The sequence below is a fragment of the Zonotrichia albicollis genome, chromosome 14 (genome assembly GCF_047830755.1).
Source record: "Zonotrichia albicollis isolate bZonAlb1 chromosome 14, bZonAlb1.hap1, whole genome shotgun sequence".
NCBI lineage: Eukaryota > Metazoa > Chordata > Aves > Passeriformes > Passerellidae > Zonotrichia > Zonotrichia albicollis.
Window position 1 is genome coordinate 1246722 of NC_133832.1, and position 19950 is coordinate 1266671.

The 19950-nt window shown below is 35.1% G+C and overlaps 2 protein-coding genes across 11 annotated transcripts in view; one reads left to right on the top strand and one right to left on the bottom strand.

Moving 5' to 3' along the window:
* The window catches only part of LOC102070912 (protein fantom), a 41504-nt gene extending 27584 nt beyond the window's left edge, over nucleotides 1–13920 (top strand). For 9 of the 10 annotated variants that reach the window (XM_074551295.1, XM_074551293.1, XM_014272001.3 and 6 more), the window contains exons 17-22: nucleotides 2086–2257; nucleotides 3351–3478; nucleotides 6233–6416; nucleotides 7956–8040; nucleotides 9777–9910; nucleotides 12631–13920. In XM_074551295.1, coding sequence (XP_074407396.1) covers nucleotides 2086–2257; nucleotides 3351–3478; nucleotides 6233–6416; nucleotides 7956–8040; nucleotides 9777–9910; nucleotides 12631–12734 — 807 coding nt within the window. In that variant the 3' untranslated portion in view covers nucleotides 12735–13920. Of the gene's footprint in view, nucleotides 1–2085; nucleotides 2258–3350; nucleotides 3479–6232; nucleotides 6417–7955; nucleotides 8041–9776; nucleotides 9911–12630 lie in introns of those variants that run through there. The other variant, XM_074551298.1, reaches the window with a different exon arrangement.
* Nucleotides 13921–14735: 815 nt separating this feature from the next.
* On the bottom strand, nucleotides 14736–19554 carry RBM11 (RNA binding motif protein 11). Its single transcript, XM_074551748.1, is given in 8 exon segments — nucleotides 14736–14780; nucleotides 14782–14821; nucleotides 14823–14889; nucleotides 14892–14937; nucleotides 16603–16696; nucleotides 17406–17484; nucleotides 18339–18501; nucleotides 19453–19554. Coding segments are annotated over 8 exon segments (636 nt in total).
* Between the last annotated feature and the right edge of the window lie 396 nt (nucleotides 19555–19950).

The following is a 19950-nucleotide window of genomic DNA, read 5'->3' on the forward strand; positions in this document are numbered from 1 at the left end:
CTGTCCCAGGCAATGAATGATAGCATAGTACTGCATAGAGGTGGAGAATGCAGTGCAGTGATATTTGTGTGACTCCCTCAGAACTGCTTGATATCCTCCACACTTTACAAGTTTCAATTTCCACTGGCTTAGAGCAGATTCTAACAGGACCAATCAGCTTGCTCTACACTGTGTTTCTCAACTGTCTGCATCATTCAAGTGTCTATCTACTGTGTACCGCTTGCACTGCATATAAGTGCCTCTATAGAAACTGGCTTAATCCAAACAGTTCCTGACTGTTGTGCTAATGGGATACACAATTTGGCACAGTTCAGAGTCACCTCTAAAATTAAGTTTATCAGCTGAGATTGCACACATTCTGAAAATAATGATACTTCTTGACTTGGCATACACTGTCATCTGTACATCCTTCTAGAATCTAACAGAGTCTACATGGAACTAACTCAGATGTTTTTGCTGCATTTTCTAAATTTTCTTCTGAAATAATTTGCATTGGAAGTACTAAAAATAGGTTGTGTTTAGTCTTTTAAGTCAATCCAGTATGTAAAGGTATGTTCTTCAACAGGCAATTATAAAAGGTTATATTTATCTATTACATATAATATTAATAATATTGCATTAATTAAAAACTAGTTGTGGGTTTTTTTCCTTTCATAAATTACTTAATTGGATTTATTCTTTGAAATGTTAATATCAATTTTTGGTTAACAGATTCTGTTACTGTTTGGTTTACTATGACTAGAACTTCGTTGAGAGCTATAGAGTATAGACTGAAAATAAGAATTAAGTCGATCTGTTGCATTTATCAACTTTAAAAAACAAAAAATCAAATGTTGGTGAATATAATCTTTTGAGAGCTTAGATATGAAAAACTGAAATGTTAGCCGGATAGTTGCACACACAAAATATATTCAGCTGTCCAAACAATAGCTTCTCAAAGTTTGACAATTTTTCATGAACTAGGATTTTCTAAGTGACACAGCTACTTGGTCTCCATCAGAAATCTTCGTTCTTGGGTGGCAGCTCCTCTAGCCGTTTTAAAGATCTAAACCTCATTGTCTGGTTAAGGACAAAAGTACTATTAGGCCTAAATAATGAAACAGCTGGGCCTTCTTTGATGTCTGAGTCTTGTGATGAAATGGCAAGAAAGTGTCCATGCAAGAAAAACAGAAGTTCAACAGATTAAAATGGGAAGTCTGTTTCATTTTCCAGTTCATTTTCTCAATAGCAGAGAATCTAGTTCTTAATAAAATTTCTTGTCAATGTGATACATGCCAAAGCAAATAAAAAAGGAGACTCACTAAAAGGTGGAATGAATGGTTTGTCTCACCCAAACTGCTTGTGAGAATTGTCCAGCCTCATATGTAAAAGTTCTAGCAGAGGATAAGAGCCAGTGATGCTAATGCAGGGAGGCAAAGGAGGCATTTTACGTCCAAATGCTTTTCCACCAGTAGATCTATACCTACTTTTGTATAATAATTATCTACTGCATATTAAAGGCTTCCCCTTGTTTTATTCCTAACTTACGGATCTGTATTTGAAAATAATGCAGAAGTACTTTGACATTTAAAATGCAGTTCCATAGGGTTCACTACATTTATAATAATGTCCTAACTACAGATTTGAGATAGTAACATTCATACCAAAATCAATTCCCATGCACACAGGTAAAATTATGTGCAGGCCTATGTGTGTAAATTTAGCTATCAAAAGTTCTTCTTGGGTACAGCGTTTTGGGGTTTTTTGACTGAGTCTTGTAGAACTTGTAGAAAAATATTAAATAGAAATGAAACTGGAAATCAAACAGGCTGTATATATGTTACAAATAGGTATAATGATTTGATAGGTACAAATCATTATAATAGTTATGTTTTCACAAATGCAGTTAGATAAATGTCCTTCTGCTGTATATTATATGTTACAGCAGTTGACACCACCTCATTGTTTCCTGCACTGCGTAAGCAATGCAGTTGCTAAAAGGCTCTGGATAATGAATGTGGGCCGTAACTCTTCAAGTTTTGAACTTCAGTAACTTCTGCTTTTCAAGGAGTTTTTTAAAGACTATAAGTTTCTCTTTTTCTGTAGCATGTGGTGCAGGATGCTAAACAGCTGTTGGGTGACAAAGTGAAGGACATGGCTGAAGAAATTCAGCAGGAAAAAGAAGAGCTTTCTCATCTGTCAGAGGAGCAATTGGCTGACCTAACATTGGTTACTTCTAGAGATGAGACAGAAATAATTGAAGAATTGGAACCAGAAGGTAGAATTCATGGTTATTAATAAGTAGCTGTGTTTCCTGAAAAAACTTTTCTCTTTCCATTTTCATAAGCATTTCTTACTAGTAGTGGAAGCTGCCTCATTATGAGAAACTTCATGACATAAATTATATTCTGGCGTAAGCTACAGGTGAAGCTGGGTGGTAGATAAAATGTGTTTTCTCCCTAAATGGAAACCATATTGTAATTGATTGCAAAAATCTGATATATGACTTAGATTCGTAAAATTATTAAAGGAAACCTGGCTTCTATTTTAAATGTCTTCATATTGTCCCTTGGATCTATGGTGTTCCAAAGACTCTTTTAATGAATATGCTTTTTTTGTCTGCGTATCAGCCAACGCTGATACTGGAATCCTTTCAGAGAGTGAGAGGGCTAGGATGCTATATCACATGTGTGACACAAAGTTATTAGATTTATTTAAAGATTATAAAAGCCAGGTCAACCTGTTCCAGCTCCAAGTTTAAACTGTTTATTATAGCAATAACCAAGTCCATGATACCAAGTTTAAAATAAAAGCAGAAGCAGAATGCTAACATTTTATGTTTAGTTGTTGGCAGCTTTTGCATAAGAAATCATTAAAAAGACTGGAAAAACTTGTTGAATGTTGATTTTGAATACCAGTTGTCCTTAAAATTTGCTTCATGGAAAAAAAATGCTCTGCAATGTTCCAGAAAGTAATGCACCTGCGTACAGAACTACTTTTTTACTAAAGAAAAAAGGTGCATTCTTCTTTTACATATGCATGGTGGTAAAGGAAGTCAAAGGAAATTCAGACTATATTCTTAAATAAAGCTAACAGTTGTGCATACTTAGTTCGTTTCAGGACTTGCTCTATTAACCAGTTTGCATCTGGAAAATGTTATTATTTTTTTAACAATCCAGAAAAAATACATATTACATGACTCTAAATGTCATCAGTTCAAAGTGTTAGTCTTCTTCAAGGAAGAGAAGATTTACCTAGCACTTACTCTTTTTATATTAGAAAAGGAAATTTATTGCTATCAGATTTCTTATTAAGTCTTAGGTGGTCTAAAATATAGCGAGTGTTATCTGCATTGATTTTTTTTTTTTAAGGTCAAGAAGATCATCAAGAGGATGATGCTGTTGAATCAATAAAAACTGATAGTGATGACTGTATTATTTCAAGTCCAGTATCCACAAATATTAAACAGCTGAGTCAGAGTATACATGGCAATTATTTGGTAAGACTAAGAAAAATATTTTAAGCCTAATATCCTGTAAGAGTAGCTTTACTGTATCTAACATAAGTTTTCAATGAAGCTGTACACGTACAGTATCAAATCTCTTGACTTACTCTAAAAACCAGCAATTCAGGACTAGAAGTTGTATATGCAAAATAGCACAGCATGATATGAATTTGGAAAACTTATTTTGAACAGTATTTCAATAGGATAGTTCTCAAAAAAAAAAAATTCACAGTTTTGGATCTAACATTGACTGAACCATCTTAGCCATAAAACTAGTACTTAAAATTAACAGGTTTATATGTTCTGTAATGTGATATCCTGGAGGTAGGGGTTTGTTTTTAAGTGCTCTTTTTAAGGCTCTGTGGTGTCTTACAAAGTAACTAGTAACAAGAAACATGTATAAGAAATACTGCTCCTTTTTTTTAAGGTGTAGAAAGTACATCTTTAAGAAGTACATGTCTTCAACTACAGTAGATTTGTAGAAATGCTGTTACTTATATGTTCTTCAGAAAAATACAGAAGGTACCTTTGAAGATTGCATTATTTATAAGTGAAATGTAAAAAAATTTCAGGAGTAATTTTGAGAACTAAAATGAATACTAGTCATCACTATTAAGTCAAACTATAATACAGTTGCTCTATACCTTTCTAGTCATCCTATATTTTATTTTATCAAAATTATTTTAAAGCAATTCTGAGAGGATTTTGTATGTAGATTAATTTGATAGGTTGATAAATTTCTGCATTCCTCCAGTGATCTGTTTTTTGGTAACAATGTGCATGTTTGTGAACAGTAAATAAAACCAGTAAAAGCTGTACACTATTAAGGCAACATGTGATAGAAGTTAGATTTTAAAAATACGTATTACTTTGCTTGAATTCTTGGGTTGATTATAGAATACACCATGTCAAAATGGCTGTTGAACTCTGTTTTGTTTGGTTAAGATCAGAAATCACTGCCTTTTATCTTTTGAGATAATTATCCTGCTGATACTCAAATACTGTAAATAGGTGATTTTTGGAGACTATTGTGCTAATTATCCTATAAATATGAATTGTATGCCACGCTATATAAGTAATCTAAGATTACACCAGGGTTATTTGTATGTTGCAAATTAGACAGTTCATAGTTATTTCTTAGATATATTGATCATAAGGCATATCTAACATTTTCCAGTATCAAACTATACCAGTTGCTTCTTTATTTTTTCTTCTTGTCTATGATGTATGATTGATTATAAAATGCTTCATTTTGTTTAATTTCATTTATAAATTGAATATGGAAAGCATATTCAAGTCAAAGATCATCACTTAAATGACATTCAGTAGCCATTAATCTTACTAGATTGTAGGGAAAAAATTTCTAAAGCCCTGAAACTTTATTAGTAGAGACAGAATGGTGTGGATTTTTTTCTCTCATCCTGGTAGAATTTCCATGTACCTGCTGAATAGTGGAAGAACCTTATTGAAATATTGATCCAGTTTTGGATTTTTTGTTGAAGTGTCATAGGATACATAATGAAAAGTCTTTTGAAAGGAGGGGTAAAATTACATAATCAAATACTGAGGGAACTTGACAGCAATGGAAATTATTCTGTATGGTGGATATTTTTACAATAAGATACATTGCTTTTCATTTTGATTAGTTTTATAATTTTCTCAGCAAAATGCAAGCTATCTCCATATTAAATAAGAACATTCATTTGGCATTCTGACTGAATATAGAAAGCTAGTACTTTGAATGTGATTTAGTAGTTCAAGTAATTTAAGTTTAGAAATTAAAATTGTCCAAATTTTTCCCTAGAGAATATATATTTTAATTAAGTTATGAAAAGAAAGTAATATATTGAAAATAAATAAGTTTTAAAAAAACATTCAACATTTCTGTATCCAGTGTGTTCACTTTGCTCTTTGAAGAATATCATCATTGAATGCTCACCTACATATTCCAATGTTGAAACCATTCTGGCTTTTCTTTCTTCCCAGAGTAACTTCAGGAAATCTTTGTGACTTTCTCTTGAGTCTGACATGCCCACCTAAATCAAACTTACTAAAATTTATCTGTACATAAATATTCCAGACTTTGCAGAACAGTATGAAACCATTTCATATAAGGAATAGAAGAATGTAATTTCAGTTAAAGATAATAAGAAAAGGCTGCAGTGAAGAACAACTGGGATATTATTTTTATTATCACATGTTAAAATTAACTTTGTAAGGTGTGTTTGACTTAACTAAGAAGGTTCACTATATGAAGTTGAATTCTTTACAAATACATTATTACATTACATACCTAACAATTTTGTGATTTGATGGATTTTAATTGAACTGTTTGTAGTATAGTCTGCAGTAGGTACTAACAATTCTCTTTTATTTGGAAAACTTCAGTACCTTGTATTACTGACAGTATTTTAAGCAGTTACAGGATCACTTTGCCGTGTAGGTAAAAATGATGATAGCTGGAATTTGTGATTCAGATAGCATTTTTACCTAAAGATAACCAACAGACTATGACTACTACAAAAACGTTTTAATCATTAAATGGAAATCAGTATCTCTTGCAATAACAGTCTTAGCTACAAACCCTGGAGCTTTAGATTCTCATTTTTTATATGTCCGTCAATCAGTATTAATCATATAAAAAGCTGATGATTTACATACACATATATATATGTATGTTTGTTTTGTGTTAACACTTAAAGAAACAAAAAATCATTTGTATTATGTTTATATTTTGTTTTTAAATAGGAAGTTGAAAAAATCCAGATTAAAATTACATCACTTGGTCTTACTGAGTCACGAATAACAGCAGATGAAACAATACAGCAGCTGTTTGTAGAATGCAGATTAAACAATTTCCTTGCAGAGGAGACCCCACTGTCACTTCCAAAACCACCTAGTGGTCAGAGAATTCACTATAACTATAGCACTGGTAAGTCTGATGTATTTCTGAGCAGGCTTGGTTCTTCTCTTAATATCTGGATTATGAAAATACCTGCAATAAAGCCCACTTTCTATATACTATAGTTGCATTTCTTTATGTACCAACTCTATTTGCCTATTTTCCAGATATTTTGGGAAATACTAAAAGTGATTTTTAAGAAATGAGGTAAGTATGCAATTATATAGTATACAATGAAATGCTGAAGGAGGCTGGTATATAAAATGGTAACACCACAACATATTTAAATGTGCTGGTACTGCATAAATTTCATAATTAGACTGTACATAACTAAAATCTATATATTCTTTTCAGAAGAGCATGATGATCTAATTTTTCTGTCAGTACATGATGATACATCTTAGCAAAAGGAAAACATTCTAACCTGTACATCTAAAACCTAGTTGAAAAGAGAGAATATGTAATTGGACTTCATCACTACTTGCAAATACTCAGTGTTCTTTTAATGACAACTTTTTAATAGGGGAACTAATTAATCCTTGTTTCATACTAATACATTGCCAATTAATACTTTATATTTACTCTACTGGCGTACATAGAACTATTGTAATAATTTAAAATTCTCTTGTTAATTATTTCCGCAGCTATGTCATCATATTTCAATTAACTTCTTCTTTCTGGTAGAATTTTCTTTCTTTTAAGATTCCAAGTGCCTGAGTGCTTCAGTCTTGGACTTTTAGCTGAGATTATTCTGTAGTGGGTGAATCAGGGTTAGGGTTGGGGTTATTGCTATTTGTGACAAACCCTTAGTACAGACATTCAAATTAAGCATTCTTTTAAAAATAATTACGTAAAAGTGGCTTTGCAGAAACGGTGTCTTAGTCAGATCTTTAAAATTGCTGCCATCTACAAACCTGGTTTTAGAATGCAACTTCCCAAATAATTCACTCATTTAGATCTTCCTCTTACTCATAGACTATTGGATTGTTCCATGTGTAGCTGAAGATTGAAATTAATCTGAAATGTCACATCAACAACTGCTATGTTGGCATTGCCCACTTGAGAGGGAATATAAATGACAGATTTTTTCCAGTCCATTGGTCTGAAGATTTCTTCTATTGAAATACTGCGGCAGGAAAGGAGGATTGAATTACTGAGGCTGTCAAAAAGGATAAGCACTTTGCCATACATTCTCATTATCTCCAGCTTCCTTAGTGGAAGAAAATACAGTAAATCACTTCAAATACAAAGCAGTAAAGACCCTTTTAAAATCATGGCTTTTAAAATCATGGCTGCTATTGTCGTTAATAGAAAGTGGCAGCTCTGTGACATGCTTAGATTCTGCTTTTGTATCTTTTTTGACAGTGTTCATATAAACCTGCCAGTGACACACCAGTAGATCATGATTCTAACATTTGATTCTAACATTGTTGTTTTTCCTTAGAAAAGAAAATGAAATAAACATTTATTTTATTTTGTTCTTTTCTTCTAATAGGTGAAAAATGTTTTTTTCTTCTACTAGGTGAAAAACAATTGATAACCAGTTATATTAATTTATTTGTTTTGCAGCGATAAATGTAGATAAGGAAGATAATCATGCAGAAAGAGAGTATCTCAAGTCAATTCTTCTAAAGCCAGATCTACCTGCTGACAGGTACAGATTAATACTAAAAACCTCTATTATAGGTCTTTGTAAAAAATGCTCATGATTTGTCTTTTTATTTGTCTTTATTGACGAGGTAATCCTAAGTAGTTAATGCATAACTAACAAGAAAAAAATAATTGTTTCGGCTAGGAATGATGCCTGCATTGTGATCTGGCTGCTGCTGGTCTTATTTCTTCTCCGAGTAGGTGCATATGGAATGGAATATTACAAACTTATCTAATGTTTGTTTAGTGCTGTGGTTTAATTCTGGGAGGAGGTTGTTTCTTTTGTTGGTGGTTTTTTTTTTAAACAACTTTGTTTTACAAAACAGAGTTTCTAGAATCTATCATCAGTAGTCTATCAGTAATGAATTTGAAAAGCACGTATCTGTGCGATGGTAGAGTAGTACATTTGTTGCTTTTTGAATTCAGAATACTAAAAGAAGTCTTAAGAACTGCAGGAAGTGTTCCTTGGCCCCAGAATTTAAAGTAAAAAAAAGTATATGTGTGTATATATGGATGTAGCAGACATCTATTATATGAATACATACGAGAAAGACTAGAAATTAGACTTGGTCAATTTTATAGTAATAAATTTGTTCTTATTAATTTTTTTTCATTGAGATAGCCATGTGTATTACTTGGAGAGAAGGAATGACATACTTTGATTCTGTTTCTTCTTGAATATCAATATTCATTAAAATGGAACAACTATTAATTTAAAGATCCATTCCATTTACAGAAGACTAGGATACCTGCTGATTGCATTTGAAGCATCAGAGTAATTTGTAAATCTTATGCACAAATCACCGATTCACTCTAAGAAAGAGAGAGTGATCTTTCTTCCTTCTATATTTCTTATTTGGCATCTCTATCAGGAACATTGCTAAACATATTCTACTAAAGCATGTTTTACTAAGATTTAACAATAATGAGGATAAAATACTCCTTTTTATTTCCCTGACAGATAATTTAGTTGCTAAATAAATTTCCCTGTCCAACTATCCAGGACCACTGCAGTTTCACTTCACCACCTGATCTGGGACTGAGGTCCCTTGGCAGCTACACCTCCCACAACTGTCCCAGTCAGACCAGTTGCCTTCACCAACTCCAGCACAGGTGTCCAGTCACTTAGAGGTTCCAATCCTTAAAATAAGGTTTTGGTGCAGTAATTAAATAAGACAGTAACAGTTCAAGTTGGAGCCTCAGAGTAAGGACCCTGAACAAAGGAACCTCTCAGCTTTCACACCCTCACAGGACAGTCTGTGGCTCCTGCCACATTGTGAAGTGTCCCTCACCTGGCTGTTCCCAAAGTCTGGGAGTTACTGGCTCCAGCCTGTATCTCTGAGTGTCCTTCCCCTGGCTGAGGTAAAAATAAGGTAAAATAACAGCAGTGAGCTTTTTCTCAGAACAGAAGCATTCATTTCTTACATTACTGTCCCCTGTGTTACAAGTAGGTAGTTTCCTGCAGATATCAGAATGTCTGGTTTGGCTTGTGCTGAAATTTCAGTTCTGTATTGAATAAATAGGAAGGCAGAAGTTCATCAGTAGTCCAGTTTCCCATTTTTTTGTATCAAGAGGACCACCAAGAAACAAAATTTATGGAAATATTCTGCCCTTAACACCAAGGATGTTTCTCCATTTTAAACTTGTAAAATTGTGGTTTTTCTCTTTTCATTTTTTGTAATTTGATTTATGACCCTTTTTGAAAGCAAAATACCTTTTTTTTTGTGCATGTGTGTTTAGCCTAAAATTTACAGTGGTCAGTGATCCTCCAGAAGATGAGCAGGATCTTGAATGTGAGGACATTGGATTTGCTTATGTCAGTTTAAAAGAGATATTCCAGAAGCAAAGAGATATCATTGAGCAAGATATTGATGGTAAGTTTTAAAGATCATTTTCTTGTAAACTTCTGTAGCCTAAAATTCATTTAATTTCTACTTTGCTTTGCAGGCATTACTGTGCAAGTAATTGTTTCAATAAGGAATTATTTAATACTAACTAATAACTTCTATATTTGTTTGCAGAAGTCTGCAAAAACTATCTATTAGTATTATTCCCTTAAGTTTAAAAAAAAAAAAACCCAAACCAAATAGCATTCTCACCTCATAGAAATTAGTTTATGAAACCCAAGAACTTTCAAGCTATGTCCACTGCTATAATTCTGTCTTTTCTACAACATACTTCATTGTGGTATAACAATAAACATGTATTTTGTATAAAAATTTGTTTTGTATTAAAATTTTCGTCAGCAATTTGGTATTACTAACATCTGTATTTTATTTGAAATTACGTTATGGCCCCGAGTACCTCAAGTTTGTTTCCTCCATATGAAATATGTATGATACAATGTGAAATACTGTTGGTTTTGATTAGGAATCAGTTTTAGTGAGCACCCTTCTGTGACAGACTGACCAAAGTCATTGTGACTCCATTAGAGCAAGGTGATGTGTGGAATCTTCCTTTTCCTAAGGTCATAGGATGCGTTTTTATAACATTGATAAGAAGACTCAAGAAGGCTTTTTGGTCCTTTTGTCAACTATTTGTGAAGATAATATTCTCCTTGCTCAGTTTCCTGTTCCCCATGGCAGCAGAGACACGATTACCAATGGTGCACTTTTCTCTTTACTTTTTCCTCTCAATCCGCTTTCCCCCCTGGGGTGAAGCTCAGTGAAGAAGCTGAAAGCACCTCTCTTGTAAAAGAGTAACTCTCCCAGTAAGTGAACTAGTTCAGTGATTGGATGCAGAGCACCCATGTTCACAAGGTTCCTTTTGCAATAGCAAGAGTTCGAGTGAGCCCCAGCAGAATGCCAAGGAAATGTAACTTTACTACTTCTACTGTTGTGTCTAATTCCTGTACTTGAGCAATAGGGAGCTGAGTAATGAGGGAAAAAAATACGCTTTCTTATCCATTCCCATTATCATGCATGATTTGCATCCACACTGTTGCTAAAATACTCAAATTTACAGGATCGCAATAAGGAAAATTCTAAGAATCATCAAATTTCCATACTCAGGAAGAATAATATGCAGAGGTGATGCATTTCCTGCTCAGGCTGAGGAACTTAAGCTTTTCTCCACCAATAATTTTTCTCCAAGTACAAAAGCTTCTCCAAAAATGTATTTTGTACTCTCTCACTGGAAGATTGATTTTTGTTCTGGAATTTATGACCATACCTCCCCCTGTCATAATTCCCATTTGATAAGATTGATTAGTTAGGTAAACATAATTCTTAAAAGTCACTTTTCACAAAACTCTTAAAATTCCTAATCATCATCTGAGAGAGTTATTAGGACGAGAAGGATTGAGTTTTATTACTAGTTACTGTAAGCTAATCATTACCATGTAATGACAACTACTGAAATATTGTGAGGAGCATTTCTTCCCGTAACTGTCAGACTAATTTAAACCAATTTTTACTGTATGTTAATTATATATATGAAAATGATAATAATAGCTAGAAATACTTTTATTCTTTTTCCCTTCTGCATTTCTCCCCTTTCCTGCATATGCTGTACAGTTTTTTGGGGATTTTCATTGCATCCATAACATATAAACTTCTATATTGTCTGAAAATTAAGATGTTTCAGAGGATTTAAATTAAATTTATGTTAAAATATGTCAGATCATGGCAAAATAATGTATCTGTATATTTTCTTAGATGAAGTAATTGTAAAAGGATTAATTCTCCAGATCTGAACAAAGATGTCGATTAAATGTAAGGGCACAATAAACAGAATTGCTAAGTAGTGTTGTACACGTTCTCTGAGTTGGATATTGGTTTAAGGAAAAATAATAAACCTAGACACAGGGAAATTCATAGGACACTACTGCATAAATATAAAGTCAATCTTAAGTTAGATACCAAACTTCCTTTATTCTTTTTGAGGATTGCAACCATATATCTTTCTCATATTTTGTTCTTTTCCTTGCTGATTGTGTCAAAGCGGTTTATGTGAAATTTGAAGCAAGTAAATGAATGGCTAAGCAAGAAGATGGATGAAAAATATTGTAGTAAAAACATCTAACAGTATGTCTCAGAGATAATAGGACAATATAAAAGGGAGAAAATAGAATTAGTGTTATCTTCTGATATAATTAACTATAATTATCCTACTCTTCTTTTAAGTAAAAAGGATACTGTCCCCTGAAGTCTGCTCTTGAAGTTGACAGTTCACTGAGTGATTTGTTGAGGCTGATTTGGACCCATCCATCATACACAGTGTAGAAGCATTAATTGCTGTATTTTTACTTAAAACTATTCCTTTGTATGTAGATATAAGTTTAATAGAATTTGGAAAATCTTTATTTACATATTGTGAAAAATAATTATTTTATATAAACAATTATTATATTGATATTTCCTTTCTAAATTAATTTTAATGCAAATACATTTACTGATGTATATTCTACTTCTAGGAGTGGTTAATTTCCAGTAGTCTGAGGGCCTGAACTGCACAATTATTTATTTATCTCTCCCTTTTTTTTAGCATATGCTAGTTGCTCTTTAATCTGTCCAAACACTAAAGAAAACTACCAAAACAAAAGTGAAATCTTAAGTTGAATAGCTAATGCTGTTTTCTGATGTTTCCTTTCTAGTTTTTGATTCACAAGATGCCAGTGCAGTAATTGGAAAGCTCACAGTGACAGTGGAAGCCCTCAATGCACTGCGTTCAGTCCATGAAGAATGCAAAAATGATTAGGAGGTTCTTGCTCCCAGTGTAAAGATACACTTGATGGTTCATCAAAAATTAGATCTTTATCATTCTCACAGTATACTTAATGTAAAATGTATATTAAAAAGATGCTTGATGTCCAGAAATAAGGTTTTGTACACTTTTTAGTCTGTTTTCTTTTTTTTTAAGGTCCTTGCTGAATTATACTTCAGGCTCTCGACACCTGATAGTGTAAGAGTCTAACTTAGTTTCAACGAAGTTTGGTTTCTAATGCAGGCTTGCTTGTAAATTATCAGATACCATTTGGGGGTATTTTGTCTAAGGAAATAAGTGATGGTGAACCTTCAAACAGAAATGCTTGTAGATTGTTACTAGGATTAGTTCTGTCACAATACTATGTCAGAATACAATAATTCCTGTTAGAAGTGACCTCAGGTAGTTTTTAGTCCAGTCACTGCAGGATTAGGTATTATGTTAGGCCATGTTGCTCAGGGCTGTATCCAGCCTGGTCTGAAAACTTCCAAGGACAGGCACTGCTTTACTGCTCTCTGCACAACCTGTTCCAGTGCCTGACTGTTCTCACAGGGAAAAAAGGAGACGCATTTCTACACATTACTTCATTCCAAATTGAAGCCAAAGCTAGATCTAAGCACATGGAGCAGCTTTTGCACTTAATGCGCTGTCTAATAATTTAATTTGTTGGGGTTTTTTTTAATTCTAGGGTTGGCATGTTGATAATTTGTTTCAGCCATTTACATTTTGCACAGAAATAAAAATAACAAAGCATTTTAGCGTTGATTTTCATGCTTTGCAATATACCATCACATTTTTATCTAATTCTGTAAAGCAGTTGACAAAAAATACCTGTTATTGTTATCCAAGTGGTTTGCTTAGGTAATGTTTTTGTAGATTTCAGTGGTTAACAGTTTGTTATGGTTTATTCCTGGGTTCAGAGGTTTTTATATTAGGCTTAGATTATTTTAAGAGTAAGGACAGTAGTGTAAGCAGCAGTGCAAGACAGGTCTTCCACACAATTAGCAATTATTTGTTTCACATTTTTATGGAACTGTCATTCATGTTAAATGCAGAATTATTTCCGTATGTATTAAAGTCACAAGAACTGAACCATTCTTGAAAAAATATTGCAAAAATGTGGTCCTTCTACTGCTACAAAAAAAAAATCAATAAAGTAAACTCTGTTTTGCTTGTTATAGACCAGTGGTTATTCTGTTTACCTACTTATAAGTATAAATGGCTACACAAGCTGACCGCCTTTGACTTCAGTTGTAATGAACAACCAGACTTCTCCATAACATGAGGAAGAACTTCTTTACATTGAGGGTGGCAGAGCACTGGGACATCTTCCCAGAGAGGATGTGGAGTCTCCTTCTCCAGAGACATTCAAGACAAAAACCTATCTGGACACTTCCTGCGTCACCTCCAGGTGACCCTACATTGGTGGCGTGGTTGGACTAGATGATCTCCAAAGCTCCTTTCCAACCACCAGCTAACTATTCTGTGAATTTATTTCAAATCAATGCTTTTTATTGAGGATAAGTAAAGGTTAGAGGTTGATGTAGCTGGGCCCGTGAAATTTGCAGCTACTTAAAGGGCTGTTGCAAGTACAGAGGAGCCAGCCAGAGTCCTTTCAGTTGTGGCAGATGGTGTAAAAGGGGCATAAAAGCCAGACCTTGTGGTTTCAGTGGGCTCTGGTATGGTTTTGGGGAGAGAACTTGTTCCCGGGGGCTGGTGTGCTGGGAGGGGGTGCGAAGGGGGACTGCAGGGAGGGTGTGGGCCTGTTTGGGCTCCATGACCCTTCCGACTCAGGATATTCTAAATTTGTATGCATAATGCATTTGAAAAATACTATGGATCTTGAACATTCCTTCTTTAATAAAGTTCAAAGATGAAAGCAAATATAATAATAAAAAATATACAGTATTAATATGTCTTTTTCTTGGGTTTGTTTTTTTTTTTTCCCCCCAGTTTTGGCCACACTGTCTTTGTCTCCTTTTATTCTCCTCAGTCCTAGTCATGGTCACAACTTTGCCATTTTTTCTTTCTTTCATCCTGCTTGGTGCACTTCACAGTCACTTAGATGTGGCAAATTCAGGATAACTCCGCACGGTCTTGAATTGTGCAGTTTGATTCTGATAGGGAGAAAAGGATAAGTGTGAAGGTACTGCTAATAAAGAAATTGTTAACCCATTGGACTCTGCACTGTGTACTGCTATGCCAGAACATGGTACATTCAGAGAAATAGAAATTTGAGTTGTTTTATTGTTAAGAGGAAATTTTAAAGAACTTCATTTTGCATGCATCATGACTTAATCAATTAAAATACCAGCAAACTATAAAATAACACAGAATGCTTGAGAGTAAAGCTATTTTATGACAACAACTAGTATAGTTCAGAAAAGTAGACAAATTTCTCATGGCAAGGTTAGAACAGAGACAACCTGATATAATGCTAAATTATACTACTACACCAGGTAGTCCTCACATAGGGTAAAGAAAGATGGTATTCCTTTCATTTCTTCATCTCTATTTGATAAATATTTGTAATTGCAGTGCCTGTGGGTACTGTAAAGGCGTGCACATCTGCAAGTTCTTCAAACCTGGTTAAAGGAATTTTAAAGCTGATGTGGAACAAAGCATTCCAACAAGGACATTGAAAGATTCCCAAGTGAGCAACCTGCCTGGCAACCTGCCAACGTAAGGTGAGGTAGATTTGTTACGGCATACTAGTGATGAGAGACTTCTGCTGAAGCTTCAACAAACTATCATGTGAAACACACTTCACTACCATCCTCTCTGGCAAGCAGAAAATGGGATGAAGTTGGTTGTGTGTGCTGGTCTACTGCCTTGTTACTGAGGAGTAGGTTCATCAGCAAGCACAAAGGGTAAGACGGTGCACTTGAGCCTTCAAAAGGGAGTAGGAGATGGGCAAGTTCATGCAAGGACCAGCCCTTCTCAAGGCACAGTGTGGGAAGATGGGAGGGCAGGCCCCCACCCCACAGATGGAGAATAGATGCTCTCCATTTCTGTGCTCAGATTGCAGCCAACAAGGGTAACTGATCCAGACCGCTCCCCTTCTCTAGTTCCAAGGGCTGGCCAGTCCTCAGTTAGACTCGGTGAGCAGGACTGTCCACAGTTGGTACCTCATTTTAAAGTTGGTACCTCACATTAAAGGCTAAGTTTCTAAAGTCCTATCAGTCCACAGACAGCAGATTCAGAAGCTTCATGATGTGTTTGGGGAATAGGTTTGATGAACAGATTTCCACCTGAAGAGACCAGTTTCCTTGCTTTGTGGAATATCTCAGACAAGACATTTAGGGTAATAATGGTCTGATGCACCAGTCTTGTAGAGGGGAAGTGAAGTGTGGGTTCTTGTCATCTACTGCTGTGAAAGTAAATCATGAAGGAGAGATGTACACGGGCATGTGAAGGTTTAGGCCAGAAAACCTCAAACTGTTGTTTCCCAGACTTGGTGATTCACTGAGTTTTACATTAAGTTTTAATACATTTTAAACTCCTGGTGGGCCTTTCTGAATTAGGAAGAGGAACTAAGATGTAGCTATATATGGAGATGCTTTTGCTTGCATGGTTGTAGTCCAATGAGGTCAACTTGTCCCCCCATTTGGAACACAGTGCAGGAGAAAGTTTCGTAGACTTCACTTTTTAGATTTCTTAACCTATATACCTTTAAGATATTCTTGCAGGAAGAAAATTGTTTGGTTTGGTAGATTCCTGTTTTTAGACGATTCTGAAGTGTCCTAATATTGTGCTTATAGCACATTTTGAGACCTAAAGCAAGCATTGGTTTTTGCAGAAATGCAAAATGCATTCAGCTTCATAAAAACTCCCAAATTTTTAACTTCTAACACTAACTCACCACCTCTTGAAAGCCAGGGTGATCGTGAAGTAAACTGTTGTTCACTGGCAAAGGAGTAAGAGGTAATGGAGGATTTCCAGAAAGCTCTTGATGCCTAAAGAAAAAACAAACCAATGTACAAAGGCTGAATGTCCACCACATACTGCTGATCAGAGCACTGAGGCTTAACTCTTGGGCTGTAATGGTAATAACCAAGAGGACAATGGATGTAATGATAATGGTAATAATGGTAATATCCAACAGGACTTACATGAAAAATAACGATAAAACAAATGAAATATACCCAAATGTTTAACTAATGAGCAGTCCTCTTATGTGCATGGACAAAAGGGTACTAGATTTCACTATGGGAGTTCAGCTTAAATACTGAATCTGGAGTGTTCAGACTTTCATTATAACAGGTTTATAACTATACATTCATATGTATATGACAGCTGCTTGTGCATATACACATAAAAAATGCAGGTGTAAACTTGGTGGGGTTAAAAAAAGACTTGTCAGATTCTGTTCCCCAATGACTGAAAACATTGTTAGTACAAACCCCAGGATTCAGTATGTTCTCATGGTCCTGAATATTGCAGAAACAAAGTATGGAAAATTGAATCTAACTAATCATCTGGTAAGCTTAACAACCAAACATTATAATTAACTGCAGCCTGTCACAAGCCCTCATTAAGGATGCAATAGCAAGATGCTATTTTGATGAAAAACCTTGAAATTGCTCTACCACATCAACTCACTTTCTTTATACAATTTTTTTTAAATTATGATCATAAGGTTCATTCATAGGTGATCTTTGTTACCTGTCTGCAGGAGACTCTAAGCCAATATGGTGTTCAAAACTGTCTGTACAACTGTCTAGTTGTGGTGAGGGAGAATTCCCTGGAAATAAGACAAGAGCATAATGACTATTCAGTTATGACAATTCAATTAACCAGTTAAAAACCAGAGAAAATGTTTTGTGCCATCTGTAGTCTCCTAGTAGACCTAAGGTAGTATACAAAGGTATGCTGCCATTTTACGGCAGATAATCAGTAGCATCATCTTACAACTTGAAAATGTTAATTTCTCACTTATTCACTTAGAGAAGCACAAATCAGGGTTGTTGAAGTAATCAAAAACAATATCGTCACCCAGTTACAGACACAAGAGATGCTTCTGATATTAAGAACAACAGACATTCTGCTTAAACCCAGTAACTGCTCAGTAGAGCCTTTGAAGGAAGCAGTAGCACTGAAGGAATGTGAGTCCTTAATGTCTGGGTTGCAAACGACGCCTGATTAAGAATATAATATGAACTACAATCTCTTACCTTTAAAACAAAAGCACTGATAACTCTGTGGCTTTAGTCTAAAAATTATCCAAGAGTTCAATAGTGTCTGACCATACTGAATCAATTTTTTCTGTCAGGCTGCAAGGTAAAGTTACACCCCAATTCCTAAATGTAATCTGGCATGAAAACCTGTATTGCTGTTTTCCATACAGCAGTGTCTGACACAGCTTGCAAGATATGATGTTCTGACCCAATCTATTGTATTCTCTTAGCAAACAAAAAAACCACAAAGAGTGAATCCTTCCCTATGTAAAAGCCACAGGAAGTCTTTGTTTCTTAACAAAAAAATTAATTTTCCAACTACAAATTCTTATCTTTGTAAAAGGCTTTAGGATTCAAAACTGTTCTTTAAAAAGTATAAACATTTACACTTAAACTTTACCATTGGGACTACAAAACATACCCCTCCAATACTGCACGGTAATTGGTCTTCCATACAAACAGATTCCATCCAGCAGAGCTTTTGCATAAGGCACTGATACTTTGTGTTTAAAGCAGACATATCCAAAAGACTGAGGTTTTCCTTCTTTGTCCTCACAAATCATTACTTTGGTTAATGGTCCAGCCTGAAAGAAATTTCTATTATTTAGGAGAAACTGACACTTCATTATGTTTTGAATATTTAATTATTTTTCTTCAGCCATAGTCAGCAACCAGTATGAAAATGGTTTGAAAATATGTCTCCACATTCCCAAAGCTCAAATTCTGAGCCTTCTACAAACAAAAATCAACTCCAGAAATGTTAAAAGGGAACCAAGCATCAATTCATGTTTAATCTTTCATAAATAATTTCATAATCTTTCATAAAATAATTTTTATTATTTTTAGAATACCATACCATAATAATTAGTTTCCCAAAGGGGAAGAATAATTTGCTGACTCCATAGCAAAAGTAACCTTCCAGTTCATGAATAAAAATATTAATAGTTTAGAAGTAGCAGTAGATACATGCTCATCATTTGATGGAGGGGAAGAACTAGAGGTCAGGGATGTATGTTCAGGACTATGCCATAGCAGGAATATTGAACTGGATATTTTCAATGACAGGGCAAAACTAAAATGAGAAGCATAGGCTGTTGCAGCAAAAGGAAATGAAAGCAAGATAAAACAAGGGAAAGACAAGTTACTGGGATGACCTAACAACCCAGATAAAAGCTGGCAGTTGGATGGCTGTTGCAGATTATGCAGAAGAATAATGCAAAACTGTGTTCTAAGACCATCTTTATCACTTTTACATTTTGTCTTGTATTACTTATGTCCCCTAAGAAGATAAACTTCTTAAGATCACATTTACAGTTTACAGTTATACAGCAGACTACTGTTTAATCTTGAAAACAGGCAGGAATCTTCAAACAGGTCCAACTACTTTGTGCTTCTACACTGTCACTGAAAGGTCAGGGTTTGAAGGGATCTTTGGAGAGCATGTCCAGCTTTCCTAACTGAACATCCCGTTGGTCGAATTTTTCTTCTCGAGCATTAGAACAGCATTTCGATATATAAGGGTACCTGTCTGCTACCTGCAGGAAGAGCTCATAGAGGATCTCCTCCCTGACCCGACTCTCCAAGTTCCCCACGAGCAGAGTCTGCTCCGCCGCCTCGGCCCGCCTCAGGGATGACATAGAGCCTGCGGGAATGCGAGAAGAGCGTCCCAGCTGCGGGGCAGCTGCACTCGGTGTGTGGGGCCGGGCCGACTCCTGACAACACTGGAACGAGGGAGGGCAGGTGTCGCCTTTGTTTGTGACACCATCCCCAACATCTGTGGCACCGTACTTAATCGTTCAGTGTGTAGTAATGATGGTAAGCACACAAACGTGAAGGTTTTCTCTTGTATTTTTGCCACTGAATCTTAAGTTCTAGCAGGGCTGACTGGTGCAAAACAAACTGACCAACCCTGAAAAACAGTCCACCTTCTCAGACTAGTATTCACAAGTGTGTCCACACCATCCATTCCTGCTATTAGCATTGCAATGAGCCCTTACTGTAAAAGAGGCTGCAAACAGAGCAAGCGCTCAGCT